General features: G+C 35.6%; 1 protein-coding gene across 1 annotated transcript; it reads right to left on the bottom strand.

Annotated features, from left to right (window-relative positions):
* Nucleotides 1-1,617: 1,617 nt before the first annotated feature.
* Nucleotides 1,618-7,114, bottom strand: CBG21007 (the record flags this gene model as incomplete). The annotated part of the gene is made up of 13 exons (XM_002631744.1): nucleotides 1,618-1,769; nucleotides 1,819-1,943; nucleotides 1,993-2,290; nucleotides 2,337-2,493; nucleotides 3,226-3,498; nucleotides 3,542-3,696; nucleotides 4,526-4,620; nucleotides 4,787-4,909; nucleotides 5,099-5,179; nucleotides 5,599-5,762; nucleotides 5,818-6,096; nucleotides 6,143-6,309; nucleotides 6,886-7,114. 13 exons carry the CDS (start codon nucleotides 7,112-7,114, stop codon nucleotides 1,618-1,620), a joined length of 2,298 nt encoding a protein of 765 aa, XP_002631790.1.
* Nucleotides 7,115-14,498: the final 7,384 nt, after the last annotated feature.

Raw genomic sequence — 14,498 nt, 5'->3', positions numbered from 1 at the left:
AAATAATGCAAGCGCGCTCGGCGGCTAACAGCGTTCCAATTTGGGACAGTTCGACAGTGCACAGTTCAAATTAGAACATTTCGATTCTGTCCTTGTTCTGTTTTGATACTTGTTCGAGAAAGACACTGTTCTGATTTGAATCAATTCGACTTTAGGTCTGTTCGATTTTGAAAACGTTCGAATTTGTCGTACCCCCTTTTTTTAATTCGACAATAGGATCCACTTTCCAACTTTCTACCTATGCAGGATACTATAAGAAATTCAAGGAATTCAAAAAGCATTTCGCCGATCGTACTAGGTAGTTTAAGTTATTTTCAACAGATCATCAAAGTCATACATGTCGCGGGCCGGGCCGGTGGAGGAATTTTCACTGGCCCGACCCGGCCCGGCCTGGCCCGGGTTTTTTGAGGCAAAAATTTTTAGGAGTCATTTTTTGAGAGAAACCTGGATTTTTGGGAGCATTTTTTCGAAATTTCGTTGTTTTCAGCTTTAAGAAGAGTCCTGGGATAAATTTCGTGCTTAAAAATGATTATTTTCAAAAAAACGTATTAAAAAACAACAGAAAAATTTTGAAATTTTCGGAACCCGGTCCGGCGGGCCGGGCCGAGATTTAGCAAGTATGATCAAAGTGAATAATTGCAGGTCGAGAAACAAGAGAAGAGTCAGAATTCGTACCAACAATCCGGATCGTCATATTCTTCTGGAACATCGTTAGATGAAATGAATGGAATTGATGATCATCTTCAGTTTTTCCGTCTCATGGTGAATTCCGCAAAAATGAAGAAAGCAGAATACGATGATAACTGCAAGGAGTGGATTTCCAAAATGGATCCGTTGATTTATGAGAAGTAGCAGTTCATTCGATTTATTGAATTTGAGATGAAACCACTTTTCACTGTTGATTTCAAGCACAAGTTGCATTTCTGTTGTTTTTGTTAATCTTTTTTTCAAATAAAATTTTTTGTTAACCATATGAAAAATGGAACTGATAGTGAAAAAGGAAAGACTATATAAGAATTCAGAGATTTGGATTGCTTAAAATTCAAAAATAAGATCCACTTTCCAAGTTTCTGTCTTCAATGATAGCATAATTTTATCAGAATTCAAAAAAATATTTTGAAAAATTACTCGAAAAATCTCGAGAACATTTTTCGAAACGAATACATTTTGATATAGTGGCCTAACTTCTGCAAGCTGGGTTTTCTAGGCCACCATGTAGAAAGGATCTAGAAATGACCTGATATTCATCTCATGTGTATTCCAGGTTATTTCAATGAAGTGGCCTTAAAAACTCAACTTGCAAAAGTTAGGCCACCATGCCAAAATGAGCTAAAAATCACACCAGGGTCATGTTAGGTCATTTCTAGGCCTAAAATAGTTGGTGGGCTGAAAACCCAGATTGCAAAAGTTAGGCCGTCATGTCAAAATGACAAAAAACGAGAACACATTTTCAGCAACGAAACTCCGGGCATTTTTCGAAAAATGTTTTCGTCGATTTTTTTTCCGAGAACACACTGCTCTGAACCAAATTCCCGTTAGATTTATTAATTTACATCGAGATCACAAAATAAAACAACACAAAAATCACAGAGATCAAAACATTGATTAAAAAATTAATTAGGCATCAAAACTTGAGCTCGTATCAAGCCCAACAATCGGGCAGTATTGATCTTCATCAACAGTATCCGAATATCGATTCTCAATCACCAAGCATGCCGTCTTGCGATGTTTACTGTGTCGGTAACCGTATAAGAAGTAGGAAATGATTCCTGAAAAAATATCATTTTTAATTGTTCAATTTTCTTCTGCTAAATTTACCACTGAAGAAGATAATGACTAAATGAAGTAATGTGTTGACTGGAACACTTCCGAAAAAAGAAACCAAAAGAAGAAATAGTGCAAATAAGGATGCAGTTGGGAAGAGTGTCACTTTCGCTTCTTTTCTGAAAATTGACAGTTTCTATGTCAAATTTTTAAAAAATTTCCACTGACTTGTACAGATAATCATTGGTTTGCAACCTGTTAATATTCACACTGAACACCAAAATTATAATAACGAATCCGGCACTTAGAAGCCAACAAGTCGTCGTGGGCATCGCAAAGTTTCGAAGAAAAGTTGAGAATGCAGAAGTCATAAAACAGAAAAGGAATAGAAGACGTTGAGATTTATGGAAATTGGAGAAGCTAACATCTGGAGATGGTGGCCGTGGGGCTGATGAGGAGAAGGTGGAAAAGAAGGGGAGTTCAGGTTCCTCATTGGCGAATAAATGAACTTCTTGGGAGTTGTAGTCTGAAAAATATTTTATGAGAAATTATCTGAAAGGTGAGTGGGAAACCATCATCATTGTCAGCTCCACATTGCTCAGCTACACAGTTATGCTCATGTTTTTTGATGCTTGGTTTTCTATTTTTCTGAACTTGCTGATCCATTGAATGGTATTGGGATACGGATTTGGCAAGAACTGGTTGCCGTTCTTCATTTTCATTGTCTTCCTGTAATACAGAATTTAAATTCAGAACATCACAAGTTCAGAAATTCAGAATTCAGAAAACCACAAATTTGGAAATTCAGAAACTTGGAAGTTCAGAAATTCAAAAATCCAGAATTCCCAGAAGAGTCGGAAAATCCAGGATTTCCAGAAGTTGGACCACTTCTGAAAATTTGGAAATTCAGAAATTCAATGAATTAAAAAAAAACTTTTTTCAATATTCTCAAGTCTCAGAAATTCCATGAGGACAATCCGAAAATTCTAAGTTTTAGAAAAAAAAAACACTAGTTTCGATTTCTCAGTAATTTGAAATTTCAATTCATTTTTTGTTACCAGTGTGTGTTTTTGAACGTTCGGCTCAGTGAGTTCTAGGCCGGTTCAGCATGGCGGCCTAATTTTTGCAAGTTGAGTTTTTGAGCCACCATGGTAAATGGGCTAGTAATGCCCTGATGCACACCTGTTGTGTTTCCTGACCATGATGGCCTAGATAACTCAACTTGCAAAAGTTAGGCAACCATGTTAAAATGGCCTAGAAAACGCACCATGTGGATATGAAAATTGGTGGCCATCAACTACGGTTCTCTAGAAAAACCATGTCGAGAAAGTTAGGCCATACAATTCCTCACATGAAATCGGAGTGTCTGATTTTCGACACCGATCGAAATATATTGAAATCTCGTTCAAACGTAGCGAAAATCACAAACTGGTTACAACTGTGCTACAGTAAGCCTCTCACCTTCTCCAATCTCCTCTGCAATCTCTCCGTCTCCATTTTCGTAGCTTTCATATACAAAAACGCCGTTGTATCAAACGTCGAATGACTGACTTCTGATTCATCATCGTCTGCTCTTTTAGATCTTTGTGGCATCAAAGAAATGGAATCATCAACTGAGACACCATCATCGATATGTACTCGTGTTCTTTTCTTTCCGATTGATTTATAACCGGAAGTTTCTTCTGGAATGCCGATTTGTTCAGGATAATAGTGTTGGATGTAGACAAGGAGAATCTAGGATGAAGGAAGATTTTAAGCTCTGTAGAGGAGATAGTACCGTAATGACTAGTTTGGCTGGAGCCATGAAAATTACAAAATTGAGAAGCAGAGTCTTCTGAATCATTGAGCAAAGAGCCACAAGGAAAGTGCAAAGGAGGACAGCAAAGTATGGACTTTTAGTAGAAGTATCTCGGGCATATGGAACCAGACGATCTGGAATTTTTAATTTTTTTTTAGATGGAGGGAGCTTTCTGCCTGTGTTTGGATGCCGTTTTTGACCATTTTAACCTATTTTTTTGCTCGTTTTCCGTCCGTATTCAATTCAGTTTTGACCCGTTGTTGGTCCGTTTTCGGTCAATTTCGACCATTTCAAACTGATTTTTTGCCCGTTTTCAATTATTTAAAACTTATTTTTGACCAGCATTTTTGTACCGTTATTGGTCATTTTTAAGCCGTTTTCAACCTGTTTTTCACAGTTTTCTGCCCGTTTTTGGTCCGTTTTTGGTCAGTTTTCGATCATTTAAATCTAGTTTTTTGGCCAGCTTTCAGCCCGTTTTTAAGCCGTTTTCAGCCTGTTTTTAACCAGCTTTCAACCTGTTTTTAGCCAGTTTTCTGCCCGTTTTTGGTCCGTTTTCGACAAGTTCTCAACCTGTTTCTTGTCGGTTTTCGACCTATTTTTAAGCCGTTTTGGGCCATTCTAAACTTATCTTTGGCCCTTTTTTGGTCCGGTTTTGACCAACCGTTGTGTCCGTTTATTTCACCTTCACAATTCAAGAAGGGGTGTCTTTCAGAAATCGGCAAATAGATGAAAAACTAGGAAATTTTAAAAATTTCTGTGAATGCAAAGTTTTCAATCTAGGTCTGTTTTACACAGTCCGAAAAGTTCAAAGTTCTCCGACACTTGACAGCCGATCTTCAGTATAATAAACTGAAAAATGATTTTTGGTATATCTTATTGGATCGGTACTGTATAGGAAAAAGTTTTACCATCTAGGAGACAGAAGATTCCGCTTCCTGTTCAGTTTCTGTTTTTAGTACCTACCATGGCAAAGAGCAGCAATGACACGTGTCGCAGGAAGAAATGATGCAAGAACTCCACCGGAAAGTGCACAAACTGAGCACACAGAGAGCATGTACCTGAAAAATGAATAATTTAAATAAATCAGAAATGTCAGACACTCTGAAATTATTAGAGAAGCCAATTGATCTATAGAAATTAGAAAGAAGCAAAACTTAACAGGAGCATTACCAAGCTAAAATGATAGAATGAAAAAAGGATAAAGCATATGTGTGGAAAACGAACCGCATTCGAATAAAACCCTGTTCGTAGTAGGATCTGAATGCGGATGATGAAATGGGTGATGACGTGGCAGTGGTATCAGTGGATATCATCGGAAACCGACGGACCCAATATTTGGTTGTGGATCTAAATGTGTGACAAGAAGAAGTAGGGAAAATGAATTTTGAAGAAATGTGGATCCATGCAGAATTTCGAAGAAAAAACAGTGAAATGTGCCTAGAAGTTCCCAGAAAATATTCAGTGTTTGTGTGTTATCATGCGAAAATTTGGTGAAGTGATTCTTAGAAATTTTCAGTGAATTACAACAAAACTCACTTGGCAGCTGGAATGTTTATCGCCGAGAAAACTTCTGGAATCATGATTCCTTCACTCAACGCTGTCACATTTGTAGATAAACTGAAAAATTCAAGATTTCTTCAAAATTCAAGGTGGGACTCAGGTCATTAAAATGTTTCCAAAGTTATGTATTTCGATAATATTACTTCGAAAAATTTCAAAAAAGTCTTTCGAATTTATATGTATGCAAATACATACTGTAAAACCAGTAATAGATGGGTCCCCTACACTGTCAAGTTTGAGCTTGATTATCGCAGCTCCTATGAGAGATATCAAAAATATACCAACTGATGAAATTTATCTGATATTATGATAAACAATTTATCAGTTTACAACTTTTTGATATCATTCACAGAAAATGAGATAAATTGGCTCAAAGTTGAAAGAGGGTCTTTCTATTACAGGTTCTAGGGTATCTTCGGGAACATTTTAATGTCAAAAATTACAAAAAATTCTTTCTCAAAATCAAGAAGATTCACCTAAATGTAATTGCCAAAATGAAGAAAATAGTTGTGAGAACCAAAACTAAAAAGGATAAAACTCCAGAAATTCGCTTTCTTGGATTCTTCGTTTCTTCCAAAAGACAAGATGTACTTTCGATTCCAGTATAACACGCACAAAGAGCACAAATCGAGTAGAGCACCTAAAACTTTTTTGAAATCAGTTGCTAGTCTCATATCCGTAATGGAAGAACAAACCCCTTTATATCCATAATGGAAGAACTCTGCCTTGATCCAGTTCTCTGGGTCCGAGTGGAAGAATGAAACCATAGTACATGAAGCAGCAATCAGGAGTGTTACAGCTAAAAGAGAGACGCAAATCGTTCCGACGACTCGAAGAGAACAAAGAAGCAGACAGAGAGTTATGATGGCGGAGAGTACGGTAAGAAGATCAACTTGTGGGGAGAGAATTGAGGAATCCGGAGAGAAGACGTCAAAAGTCAACGATTTGGCAGGAAGGCCACGGAAGAGAAGATTCTGGAAAAGAATGACTGGATCTATTTCGAATTGATGAGAATCTCACAAAATGATCTGCCCATGCTTTACAAAATAGTCCCGCCTGTGCGACATAATCCACCAAACTGATCCAGGCGATAACGAAAGCGGGAAGCTCTCCAACAACTGCGTATGCAAAATGATATTGTGCACAATTCTTGGGCATAGTACAGGATAGTTCCGATAGATGAGCAGCTGAAAAAACTTAATTGTTTTTGATTGATTTTTTAAAACCTGTAATATAAGGGCCCCACAATGCAGAGACTTCCGGAATGACTTTTTTGAGAAACGGAATCCGGAGGGTAAAATTTTGAGTTCACCACATGGGCAGAAAAGTTGTAAAAAACACATATCGTGCTTTAAATTTGGATTGTTATCGATGAAGTTCAAAAAAGTCAGAGAATTCTGGCAAATTAATACAAATGCTTAAAACCCGGAATTTTTTTTTGCAGTCTGGAATCCGTAATGCCGAAAAATGAAAATATCTCGAAATCCGGAATAAGGAATCCGGACAAAAATATTTTTCACGAAATCCGGAATGAAAAAAAAAACGGAATCCGGACATCCTGTTCCGTACTGTCAAGTTTGCGCCGAATTATCTCAATCCCCATGGAAGATAGCAAAAATGTGTCAACTGAGAATATGTTCTTCATGTTATGATAAGCAATTTATCAATTGAAAAATTTTGTCTATCATTGGGAACAGAAAACTTGGCTCAAAGTGAAAAGTTAGGGACCCTCATATAATAGGTTTTACGGTACAACGACTCACCAGTAAAGAAAATGATCAAAAAGGCAAAGATCAATGCCAGAACAGTACTTGGGCCAGCGACTTGAGTCAGTGAGAACGGGAGAATAATGAAGAGCATCATAGAAATACTTTTGATTCCAGCCAAGGCGACCATAAGAGGAATTCCCAGACGACGCGCCCATTCGGAATGCCGGAGAAATTGTTCATCGACCCGTCGAGTACGGAGCATTTTACGGAGAAGAGATGTCATGCTGAAAGATGATAAATTAGAATAATGGAGATTTTGGGAATACGGTAGTAAAATATTAAAATATCAATAATGGAATGGAATAAAAATAGCTGACCAAGAGTGTCTAATTTTTCCTATTCTCTTCTGTTTCTGTGAAGTAGTATATGTAACTCGATCCTTCTTCTTCTCCTCTTCTTCCTCTCATTTTTTCATCCTACTAAATTTTTTTGAGGAGGAACACAGAAACCACTTTAGCTTGTTAGGAATGGCAGCCTAGATCCCCTGTTTTTATTTTAAAAGAAAGAAGATGTTCTCGTTTTATCGGGGTAGTCGAAAATTGCCATTTCGGGGGGTTAAAAAAGGTCTCTTGGTTCCTTTTTTTATTATATGGGCGACTATTAAGATGGGAGCGAACGGGAAGAGAAGAAGAAGAAGGAAAAGGCCGGCAGTTTTATGGGAATTTGGATAAGAATTGCTATACGGAGAGCCAAGGAGCTAGGAAAAAGGGAATTGAAAGGTTTGGGCAATGAACAATTTGAAGAAGGAAAAAAGAAGGATTTTGAGAACTGATTGGGGAAATAAGATCCGGAAAATGAGTCTAGACATATGTTTGTTGGACTTTCTGGGGAATATTGCTCAGTCTCCAATCTTTAAAAACTACAAAAAAATCCCGTTTTCCAAAGAAGTTACAGAAAATAAGAATCATCGTATTTCCTCTACTAGAAGCCCACCCAAACCGTCAACTTTGAGCTCAATTATCTCGAATCCTGGGAAAGATATCGGAAAGTGGTCAACTGATAAATTGCATAGTTGCAAAAGGCCGGGCCGGTAGACGAATTTTTTCGGTGCGGTCCGGCCCGCGGCCCGGCCAGCCTAACACAGTTGAAAAATTTCCAACAAAAAATTGGGTAACTTTTTTGAATTAAAAAAGAAAAAATGTTAGTAATTTTTCTAACTTTTACAGGAATCTTGATAATTGAGCTCTAAGATGACGGTTTTTGGTAGGCTTGTATTTGAAAAAATACGGTAGTTCATCTTGTAGCTATTGAATATTTGGTGGGTTTGAGCTCAATTATCTCGATTTTCGTAAAAGATATCAAAAGGGGGTCAACTGATATAATGTTTGTCATAATATCACCAATATTTTTTTTACAAATTTTTGATATTTTCACAAGAACCGAGATAAATGAGCAAAAAGTTGACGGTTACAGCTCATGAAAATCATCCCATTATTCGAAAACAAACATGTGATAGAAGGGTCAAGTTTGAGCTAAATTATCTCACTTTCTGTGAAAGATATCAAAAGTGTGTCAACTGATAAAACATTTTTGATACAATGATAAACATATTATCAGTTTACAACTTTTTCAAATCCAACGGTAACCGAGATAAATTACCTTAGAGTTGAAAGTTAGGGGGCTCTTCTATTACAGGTCTTAAGGTATTTAATACTTGTCAGTTTAGTCTGAAAGTTTTAGAGGTTATAAATCGAATCAAATATTGAAATTTGTTTTTATGATTATCAAAAAAAAGATACGGTATCTGAAAATAGTAGACCCCTCAAAATCTCTAAAATTGCGAAAAATGCATACTGAAAACAGCATTAAAAAACAAGGGACCTCTATCGATCTTTTCCCAAACCACGAGATTTTTTTCAAAAGTTGAAGAAGAGATGTGCAAAACATGAAAATTGTGCTCTTGAGACATTGACAAGAATGGATGAAAATGGAGGGTTTTCTATGTTCTCTAGGGACCGTATCATCAAAAGTGACATGTTGTGTTCCTCCTCTTGATTGGAGAGACAACGAAAAATGTTCTATTTGTTTCTTTTTTAGTAAAAGGAAAAGAGAAAGTAAAAAAAGTGAAAGAATTTTTCGCTGTAACTCTGGGAGATACTTGATTTTTGGTTTTGGCTGTCTCAGTGTGTGTCTCGTGGATTTTGGATAGATTCGAGAAGTGAAAGAAATGTAGATACAAAAAAGGAACCAAACAATGGATTTGGATAGAGAGATTCTGGAGAGATTCCGGAGATACTTGATGAAATTTGAAAAATTAACACTTATGACATAGAAGTCAAATTCTCGAGGAACGCGAGAAGCAAAAATTCTCCTGAATTTGGGAAATAATATTCTAAATTTACCGTGAAACCTGTAATAGAAGAGCCTGTTTCTTTTAACTTTGAGTTAACTCATCTCGGTTCCTGTCAAAGATATGAAAAAGTTGTCAACTTGTTTGAAATGATACTGCTAACATTTTATCAGTTAACACATTTTCGATATCTCAAATAGGAATTGAGATGAATTAGCTCAAACTTTACAGGGTGAAAGCCCTTCTATTACAGATCCTATAATTTGGTGACCACCTTGTTTTTGTACAATATTCTGATGTTATTTCTCATCTCAGAAAACACGAAAATCCAAAATCTGGATGATAAGATGATTATCGGTTTGAATACAAAGATCAAGAGAAAATTTCAAGGATTTCTTCTCCTGAATTCTCTGAGAAAAGCTGTAAATTGAATTTGGAAGCGACTCCCCTTTTCTGAGATTTTCAACGAAAAAAGTGGGGAAAAAAAGGAAAGAGAAACAACGGATGAGGCGGAGGCACTTCACTTTTTTCTTTTGGGTGAGAATTAACTTCTTTTTCAAAAATTCTCGCTTTTTTTTGGGAAAAAAAACTACTCCAGGATTCGTCTTCTTCAGAATATTTACATAATCCACGACTTCTTTCTTTTCTTGTTTTCTAGAACAAAAACAAAATTGGAAGAGAAGAAGACGTCAATCAGTGATAATGATAAAAAATAAAAAGAGAAAATAAGAATTTTCGTAGGGAAAGAAAGAGAAATAGAGCCGGATAGAATGAGTAAGATTAAGAATAAGCAGAAAATAAGAAAGAGAAGAAGAAGAAGAAGAAGAAGAAGAAGAAGAAGAAGGTGTACATAATAATCCTGTGGGAAAATTTTTGTACTTCGTGATTTGAGCAGAAAAAAACATTCCTGAAAAAGTTTGAAAGCAAAAAAATTACAAGTGAACAGAGAGAGAGAGAGAGGGAGGGGGATGTAATTAGAGTTTTGAAAGGGAAGAAAAACTCAGAATGATGTCAAACGATGTCATTTGGATTCCGCTCGTCATCATAAGTGGAAAACTACAATTTAATATTTTAAAGATTACTGTAAAACCTGTGTTAGAAGGGCCGCCTAACTTTTAATTTTGTGCTCAATTATCTGGATTCCTGTCAAAGATATAGAAAAGTTGTCAACTGATAAAATGGTTATCATAATATCAGAAGTATTTTGTCAGTTGATACATTTTTGATATCTTTCGCAGGGAACGAGATAAAGTAACTCAAACTTGACAGTGCGGGGGCACCTCTACTAAAACATGTTTTACGATAAATTGAAAACTATCATAGGTAAGCAAAATCAGAGTTTTCATTTTGTAGCTGACCTTTTTTCTTAAAGAAATGCATCAAAACCAGACCCGAGCCTAGCTGTAATCATGGCTTTTTTGAATTTTTCTGTTTTTTAATCGTTTCGTAAAAATTAAATTACAAAATTGGAGTTCTCATTCCATTGTATAATTAACAACTTCAAATGGCTCAACAAAATCAGCCAAGTGGCCTTTCAAAAAGGAACCGAGATAATTGAGCTCAAGGATAATCATTTGGGTGGGCTTCTATTAGAGGAAATACTGGTCAGTTTGGTTGTTGTTTCTTCAATTTAAATATCTGGATTGTTTCAAATTCTTTGGTCATTCAGAGCAAAAATTAAAGATTCACACAAAACTTTTTTATAATTTATATAGTTAGGAATAGCAATCTAGATGATGTGGTATAAAAGTAGAGCTTCTAGAAATCTCTTTTCTTGCAGACTTGACAGATATCTAACATGGCATTCTACTTTTTATTTTCATAAAGAGTATTTTTAAAATGTGCAAGACAGGTTCCAGACGACTAATGAAAAACAATAATTTTCATTTTTCAAGGATTCTGAAGAGCCACATTGCGTGTCGTGTGGAAGAAGAAAGAAGAAGAAGACGTAAGAATTGTAGACTGATAGATCAAGAAGAGGAAACGAATGTGGCAACCTACAATTTTAGAAGACGTGCGGGGGAATTAGGATTCAAAGAATTGGTGATGTTCAACTGGAAATGAGAAAAATTCAAAATCACTTTGTATTATTTGGTCTTTTCAGGACAAAATAAGAGAGAAGACACACGGGTACGGACGGAAGTGGTGCCCTCCCTTCTCCTCCCCCTCACGTCTTCAGAAGAAATCGAATCAGACATTTTTCTATCTCTCTATTTTTCTCTCTTCTAGAAAAGAGTCATCCCTAAATGTGTGATACTTGATCCAATTTTGAGTACTGATGATTTCTAGAAGAGAAGTATCAGATTCGGTGTGAAAAAAAGAAATAAGAAACCAGAAAAATGGAGAAAGGGAACCGAAAAGAAAAAGAGCGAAAAACTTGAATAGGAATGTGCTTGTTTGCTTGATTGCCGCCTGATAATTGCATTGACTTTCATTTTGGATTTTTTTTCTTTTTGGTTCCCCTTGTCTTATTTATTGGGTCTTTTTAAGACATAGTCTTGTTTAAACGTTTGATGAGAATGATGAGAGTTAATTACTGTAGATTTCTTGAAATGAGAGAAAAAGAGACAATACCAAAGACAGACCTCGCTGTCTAAAATTTTCGAAATTATCAAATTCCGCAAGTTTGAGCTCAATTATCTCGATCCATTTGCTAGATACCAAAAATGTGTCAACTGATAAAACAATTTTGATATTATAATGAACAACTTATCAGCTGACAATTTTTTTCTGTCCTTGACAGGAACCGAGATAATTGAGCTTAAAAAGGTAAGGGGTCCTTCCATAACAGGTTTTACGGTGAGTTTTTTTTTTGACAATTTTCATGTATTTTCAGTTTTTTGTGGTTTTGATATCATTTGCAGTGATTTTGATAATAATTTTTATAGATTTTGGTACCATTTTCAAGGAATTTGGTTTCATTTGTAGTGGAGTTTGGTAGCATTTTTTGAAGATTTTGGTACAATTTGTTTTTTTTTGTATTTGGTACCATGAATTTCGGTACCAGTTTTAGTAATTTTTGGTACCAAAATCTTAAAATTTACCGTAAAACCTATAATAGAAGGACCCCAAAATTTTAATTTTCAGCCACTTTCTCAGTTCTTGTTGAAGATAACAAAAAGTTGACAACTAAAAAAATATTTTTATAAAACCACAAACATTTTATCAGTTACCACATTTTTGATGCCTTTCAAAGGTGCCGAGATATCTGAGCTCAAACTTTACAGTGTTTTATTTTTGCTCATTTTTTGCACAATTTCATAGTTCTTTGATTCTAATATTTGTAGTATTGAATGTCTATTTTTTTTTCAATTTTCCAGATTTTTATTTATCTTAACGGCTACAAAGAATTACAAATGTCTAGTTTTCTCAAAGCGAATTATTAATTTGTAATTACAAATTTCTAAGTCTCATAAAACTGGTTTCGAATGCTGAGCAATTGAATAAATGATTCAGAATGCTGAACTTTGATTATTCTAGATTCCCTTCTGTAATTATGAATCCCTTGAGAGGGACACTACTCACTAATTGTTCACTTCCCTCCTCCAGATTCTCACTTTTTCATTTCAAATTGTCTTCCAGAAAAAACAAAACAAAGAAGGAAAAGAAGAAGAAGAAGAAGTCAGCGTCAATCAAAAAAGTTTTCTTTTTTTTCCAGAACAATTGGATCAACGATCGACGGAAGGAGCACGAGACGAAGGAAAAAACGGATATTTTTGCATTTTCTTCTATTTTTTACTCTCCGAACAAATTGAGGATTGGGATACAGAAGGAAGTAACAAAGAAAAGGAAAGGGTTTCTCTGATAGGAGAAAAAAGGAGAAAAAACACCAAATTCGAGAAGTCTCTGGAGAGAAAACGAAACGGAGAAGCCCCTCCATATATCCACAGCTTCTCATATTTTCTCACACTTCTTCCTCTTTTTCCCCTTTTCTACAGAATATTACATCGATTTGTTGTCTTGAAAGAATGAGCAAGTTTTTGAGATTTACTCTGATTTCTATGCTGGCATTGGGAATTCTTGGTGAGAAATTTTTAGAGATGAATGGGTACTTACCTTAAATTTATTAGTCGTGATGTGTCTAAGAAAATTTTGAAGTCTTCCCGGTCCTTAACCGAACAAATTCATTTATTGGAATCTGTGAAATCTTGGATGTAGAACCCGCACAACTTGAAATTTTGAAACTTCAGATTCTGAGATTCTGAGATTCTGAGATTTCAAGATTACGAAATTCTGAAATTATGAGATTCTGATATTCTGAGATTCCGAAATTCTGAGATTCTGAAATTTCAAGATTACGAAATTCTGAAATTTTGAGATTCTGATATTCTGAGATTCCGAAATTCTGAGATTCTGAGATTTCAAGATCCCGAAATTCTGAAATTTTGAGATTCTGATATTCTGAGATTCTGAGGTTCTGAGATTTCGAAATTCCAAAATTCTGAGATTCTAAGATTCCGAAGTTCTGAGATTATGATATTCTGAGATTCCGAAATTCTGAGTTTCCGAAATTCTGAGATTCTGAGATTCTGAGATTCTGAGATTCTGAGATTCTGAGATTCTGAGATTCTGAGATTCTGAGATTTTGAGATTCTGAGATTCTGAGATTCTGAGGTTTCGTTCGAGATTCTGAAATTTTGAAACTCTAAGATTTTGAGATTCTGAGATTCCGAAATTCTGAGATTCCGATATTCTGAGATTCTGAGATTCTGAGGTTCTGAGATTTCGAAATTCCAAAATTCTGAGATTCTAAGATTCCGAAATTCTGAGATTCTGAGATTCTGAGATTCTGAGATTCCGAGATTTCGAGATTCTGAAATTCTGAAATTCTGAGATTCTGAGGTTCTGAGATTTCGAAATTCCAAAATTCTGAGATTCTAAGATTTCGAAATTCTGAGATTCTGAGATTCTGAGATTCTGAGATTCCGAGATTTCGAGATTCTGAACATTCTGAAATTCTGAGATTCTGAGGTTCTGAGATTTCGAAATTCCAAAATTCCGCAGATTCTAAGATTTCGAAATTCTGAGATTCCGAGATTCTGAGATTCTGAGATTCCGAGATTTCGAGATTCTGAAATTCTGAGATTCTGAGATTCTGAGGTTCTCAGATTTCGAAATTCCAAAATTCTGAGATTCTAAGATTCCGAAATTCTGAGATTCTGAGATTCCGCGATTCTGAGATTCCGAGATTTCGAGATTCTGAAATTCTGAAATTCTGAGATTCTGAGGTTCTGAGATTTCCAAATTCCACACTTCTGAGATTCTAAGATTTCGAAATTCTGAGATTCTGAGACTCTGAGATTCTGAGATTCCGAGA

Source organism: Caenorhabditis briggsae, assembly GCF_000004555.2.
Source record: "Caenorhabditis briggsae complete genome, chrII, whole genome shotgun sequence".
Lineage (NCBI taxonomy): Eukaryota > Metazoa > Nematoda > Chromadorea > Rhabditida > Rhabditidae > Caenorhabditis > Caenorhabditis briggsae.
This window is presented reverse-complemented; position numbering and strand designations above follow the sequence as displayed.